Source organism: Salvelinus sp. IW2-2015, linkage group LG35 (genome assembly GCF_002910315.2).
Source record: "Salvelinus sp. IW2-2015 linkage group LG35, ASM291031v2, whole genome shotgun sequence".
Lineage (NCBI taxonomy): Eukaryota > Metazoa > Chordata > Actinopteri > Salmoniformes > Salmonidae > Salvelinus > Salvelinus sp. IW2-2015.
Window position 1 is genome coordinate 11,160,018 of NC_036874.1, and position 6,113 is coordinate 11,166,130.

The window sequence follows — 6,113 nt, forward strand, 5'->3', positions numbered from 1 at the left end:
GATCTTAGCTTTCACCTAGATTCACCTGGTCAGTATATGTCATGTTCTTAATGTTTTGTATACTCAGTGCATATAGCTCAGTATTTGTATTATTTATTTGATAGTCTTTTTTTGCTGATCTTTAAGGGTGCCAATATTTTCAGCTGTACCTGAAACTAGCCATGATATTTACTYGTGACAGACTTAACATAGTTTATTCTTAATATACAGTTTGTGGCTAAGCGCTTATAATGGTTTAGTAATAATTAAGCAGTCAGATTTATTTCAAACATTAAAAGGTCCAGTGCAGTCAAAAACATGGTTTCATGTACATTTCCACACTATGAAGTAGGAATAATAGTGTGAAATTGTGAAAATAATGATAATGCCCTTTTAGTGCGAGAGCTGTTTGAAAATGTCTGCCTGTTTTGGTCAGATGGAGTTTTGACCTGCCTGGTGACATCACCATGCGGTCAATTAGTTAATAGACCAATAAGAAGGAGAAGTCCAAACCTCTGCCAATAACAGCTAGTTTTCAGTTCTCCCCTCCCTACTCAGTCCACTCCCAGACACCCCTAGCAAAATTATTGAAAAATTGCTCTTTGCTAAGAAGTTACTTTTTGAAAAGAATATATAACATTTTGATTGAAAAAAAAATCAGTCAGTTACTTAATTGTTACCCAGAAATTATTTAATATTGAGATTTTTTAAAAGCAGCTGCATTGGACCTTCAATCCATCGTGCCATAACATTTAAAATGTGGTAAAATTCTCACCTGCAGCGATGAGGGCAATACTTAGAATGTTCCACAAATCTCTCTTTGAATTTGAGGTCATCAAAACCTTTGCCATCTTCCTTTTTACCACAATAATTATCTGGTTAGACTTTTCAGCACAGATGGAAGTGATAATACAAGCTGTGCTGAAAATGATAATTTCCTGTATCTGTCTGTATGGTTAAGTTTCGTAATCTATTCTAGAGAACTTCATAGGAAACACACCCACTGAAAGAGAGTGGCTCTCCAGTTGGGCTGATCTGTGACTCACTATCTTTCCAGTCAGAGGATTGAAGGTACATTTCACTGAAAAAACTATTTTGGTATTTYATTCATTAATCCACTGTTGATACAGTCCCAAAAATATATAGTTTTTGAGTGAAATGTACCTTACAGGCAACCTCAGAGAGTTACATGTAATAGTGAACTTTGTTTCCAGAGGACACCTGAGATGCAAAAMCTATGTGGCAGTATGCACCCTTTCAGTTTGTCTACCAACTCATAGTAGTAGAAGAAAGTTGACTACTTCAAAATGGAAATGGCCTCAGTGGCGCTGCCTGTGCACTCACATAYACCACAATGGGACATTCACCAACCTGAAACACATTCTGTATTGTGGCGGACTGTACTGCCCTCTGTATTTCAGACCTAAGTGAGACAATCTTAAAGCTCACTATAGACCTATAAAAACAGGTTAGCCTCTACAAAGTCTTTGGATGTATTTGCAGTATGACTATACGGTGTTCTTTGTTATTTCTTCGTCTTTTCCAGTGCTAACTGAATGGGGAATTCATGTATTTACAGTGTGATTGTGTGTTCTGTTTCTCCTGTCTCTGTCCTCCATACTTTCCATCRCCATACTTTATTGTCATAATCACTGCAGCTGATAGCATACCACATACTCAACTTTTACTTGACGATAATCAACGGCATCCATCAATGTCAAATCAAATCCAATTTTATTGGTCATATACACATATTTAGCAAATGCTATCACAGATGTAGCTAAATGTTTGTGTTCCTAGCTCCAACAGTGCAGTAATATCTAACAATTCACAATAATACACACAAATCTAAAAGTAAAACAATGGAATTACGAAATATAAATATTAGGACGAACAATGTCGGAGTCCGGAGTGTGTGTGTGTGTATACATATATAAATATAGTACCAGTCAAAAGTTTGGACACACCTACTCATTCCAGTTTTTAAAGTTTTTTTTACACATTGTAGTACAATAGTGAAGACATCAAAACTATGAAATAACGCATATGGAATCACGTAGTAACCAAAAAAGTGTTAAACAAATCCAAATATATTTTATATTTGAGATTATTCAAAGTAGCCACCCTTTGCCTTCATGACAGCTTTGCACACGCTTGGCATTCTCTCAATAAAAAGGTGTGCCTTGTTCAAAGTTAATTTGTGGAATTTCTTTCCTTCTTAACCTTTCATTGCTACCCATCCCGGATCCGGGAGCATCCTCATCAAAAAAGCTGACTAGCATAGCCTAGCGCGACAGGGATATCATATAATATAATTTTCATGAAATCACAAGTCCAATACAGCAAATGAAAGATAAACATCTTGTGAATCCAGCCATCATTTCCGATTTTTTTTTAAAATGTTTTACAGCGAAAACACTATGTATTTCTATTAGCTAACCACAATAGCAAAAGACTCAACTGCATATTTTCACAATTTTCTACCGCATTAGGTAGCTATAACAAAACCGACCAAATAGAGATATAATTAGTCACTAACCAAGAAACAACTTCAGTGACAGTCTTATAACATGTTATACAATAAATGTATGTTTTGTTCGAAAATGTGCATATTTGAGGTATAAATCATAGTTTTACATTGCAGCTACCATCAAAAATATCACCAAAGCAGCCAGAGTAATTAACAGAGAGCAACGTGAAATACCTAAATACTCATCATAAAACATTTATGAAAAATACATGGTGTACAGCAAATGAAAGATAAACATCTTGTGAATCCAGCCAATATTTCCGATTTTTAAGTGTTTTACAGCGAAAAACACAATATAGCCTTATATTAGCTTACCACAATAGCCAAACACGCAAATGCATTTAATTATCAGCAAAGGTAGCGATCGCAAAACCAAGCAAAAGATATAAAATGAATCACTAACCTTGGCCAACTTCATCAGATGAGCAGTCTTATAACATCAGGTTATAACAATACACTTATGTTTTGTTCGAAAATGTGCATATTTAGAGCTGCAAACCGTGGTTATACATTGTGAATATGTAGCATCGATTCACCAAATTGTCCGGAGCTATTTTGGACAACTCCCTAATCTGACCAAAGAACTCATCATAAACTTTACTAAAAAATACATGTTCGACAGCAAATGAAAGATACACTAGTTCTTATGCAACCGCAGTGTTAGATTTTTAAAAATAACTTTACCATAAAAACAGCTTACGTTATAGCGAGACAGCGCCCGCCAAAACGCGAATAATAGGACTCAACATTTTCCACAGAAATACGAAATATCATAAATTGTTCTTACTTTTGCTGAGCTTCCATGAATCTTGTAAAGGAGTCCTTTGTCCAGAATAAATCGTTGTTTTGGTTTTAGAATGTCCTTGCACTAACTGGACACAAAAAAAAAGTTATAAACCAAGAAATCAACATACCTCCTCCATCTCCTGTAATTTGAAAAAATTTTTTGAATTGAATATTGTCCCAGAAATGCTCAACTATCACTCTTAATCTCTATCCAACAATGTCAGCAAGCTTCTCAACACATTTAACCCCCATAATGCTCTGTGGCACAATCCCAGTACAACACACTAGAGCTGAGGTCCAAACACTTAAAAAGACACACCCTATCCCCTCAGCCCTCAAATTAAGTGGATACTTCTGGTGACGTGTCATGATGTCTGATGAGTATACACTTGCAGGCCAAGGGGTGAGGGAGGCAGGAATGATTTTTAAATGGACCACACTTGGTCGGAAATTCGTCACTTTATATGCGCTATTGTCAATTATGATTGCATGTCTACTTATATTAAATATATAATTATTAATATAAGCCTACTGTATGATAGCTAGCAAATGAATTAGCTAAATAATGTTAGCCTGCCTAGCTGGAACTTCTGAAGAAGGAAAATGTTTTATTTCTACAGTTTCCAAAAGACAACCAAACAAAAACATATTTACTTTTTAACGAGACGTGTTTGTGCCATCATGTRCATTAGTAGCACAATTTCTAACGTATTTGCATTGGTTTTTACTTACTTGACTTACTTACTTGACTTCTCCAATGACGTTGTTTTTACGTTTTCGCAGACTTTTCTTTGCGGATGTACAATCTTCGCGAATTGAATTATGGGGAGTTTCAGGCCTTGTAGTGAACATAACTATACACTCGCAAAGCCGACTAAAAACGAGGGCTGARGGGCTCACGTTGCAAAYTTACCTTGCTTGGCTAATCATTTGGACCATTCTCCAAGATGGCATAAGGTGAGGGTAAGTGGATGAGGGTGTTTCTTTTAAGTGTTTGGACCGCAACCTAGGTTCATTCTCTGATCCTACATCTATGATTGGATGGACAACATAATTACCATGTATGTCTRTGGAAGGGRGTGAGGCCTACCAGCCTCTTAGGTTTTGTATTGAAGTCAATGTAGCCAGAGGAGGATGGAAGCTAGCTGTCCTCTGGCTACACCACGGTGCTAGCCCAGACAGTGCTGTTGGAGTTACTGTAGAYCTTAATTGCAAAACAGTGTATTTTAACCAATTATTTGTTGACATATGAATATATTTAGTATAGTTTTATCTAAAAATTATAACTGTTTTAATGTTTCACTATTTTTATTTATATGAAATTTCACTGAGGAGGATGGTCCTCCCCTTCCTCCTCTGAGGAGCCTCCACTGATATACACATATGAAATGAGTAAACAGTATGTAAACATTATTAAAGTGACCAGTGTCCCATTATTAAAGTGACCAGTGATTCCATGTCCATGTACATAGGGCAGCAGCCTCAAGGGTGCAGGGTTGAGTAACCGGGTGGTAGCCGGCTAATGTCAGTGACTAAGTTCAGGGCAGGGTACTGGGTACTGTATGTGAGTGGAGCGGAGCTGGASTGAGGAGCTGAGCCTGATCAATTTGACTGGAGCGTGGARCGAGATTCCCAAAKGCTGGAGCGTYGGYCTTCTGGCCCRCTCCAATWTCACTCCAGTAGKGCTCCAAGTAGTGCTCACTTCAGGAGCTCAGGGCATGCCCGCCCCAGCATGCATTTGTAGTCTACTTSTGTGCTGCTAATAGCCACTTGCTTTAGCTACTGTCATGGAGTTCGCTAAATATTTTCAAAAAGAAGCTGATAAAACACACAGGGKCTAAATCAAGGTGACTTACAAAGATGAGGACCGAGAGCAAGARAGGGAGTGCGGTGACGTAGTGTCCACTGTTATGTGTAAGGCTTAGATGCCAGCTGCTGGTATGGTGCTAAACTGTTAGGTTGTAGTATGGTGCTAAACTGTTAGGTTGTGAATATGTCCATAAACACTCCAGCCAGCTGGTCTGCGCATGTATGTCGGCCACCGAGAAGGAGAGCCCTGTCGTGGAAATTCAACACCATGTCATGGAAATTACCACCAGGGACACCTGAAGTCAATATTAAATTAATCATCCTTTATTATCAGCGCCCTGGAGAGGTTCCAACCAACTCATTGCACCAAGTACAGATGTCAGTCAGGAGCTCCACCTGGGCAGTCCCATTAGTTCTCTCATATACTGCTTACGCAGACAAGTTATATTTGCATGTTTTACATGATTTATTATTCATCTTTAACTTTAGTTTGAGCATGTGACTGACCAGTACCTCAAGAGGCTTCCTCTCACCAAAGCTGGGACCTTGAAACTGAGATACTTTCGGTTCTCAAAACAATGTTCTGGGCATACTGCCAAATTGCTTATACTGGATACCTCCCAGGCACGTTCAATCACTCACTTGCATGAACGCAGGAATTGGYTATTCAAAAAGCACAAACATAACATCACAGCCCACAGTCCTCTAGAGTGGCCCACGTCCGTGGGACTGTGTTATCCTCAAAGCAGAAAGAAGAAGGTGTTWAGCTTGTCCGGGAGCAARACGTCGTGTCCGCAAAGTGGCTATTTTCCCTTTGTAATCCGTGATCGTCTGGAGTCCCTGCCATACATGTCTCATGTCTGAGCCATTGAATTGTGACTCCACTTTGTCTCTGTACTGACGTTTTGCCTGCGTGATTGTCTTACAGAGGCCATAACTGCACTGTTTGTATTCAACCATATTCCCAGTCWCCTTGCCGTGGTTAAATGCAGTGGTTCGCACTTTCAGT

At 38.6% G+C, this 6,113-nt stretch overlaps 1 protein-coding gene across 1 annotated transcript in view; it reads right to left on the reverse strand.

Annotated features, from left to right (window-relative positions):
* Positions 1-882, reverse strand: part of LOC111959101 (uncharacterized) — a 20,379-nt gene extending 19,497 nt beyond the window's left edge. The window contains exon 1 of the mRNA XM_023980543.2: positions 755-882. Coding sequence (XP_023836311.1) covers positions 755-830 — 76 coding nt within the window. The 5' untranslated portion in view covers positions 831-882. The remainder of the gene's footprint in view (positions 1-754) is intronic.
* Between the last annotated feature and the right edge of the window lie 5,231 nt (positions 883-6,113).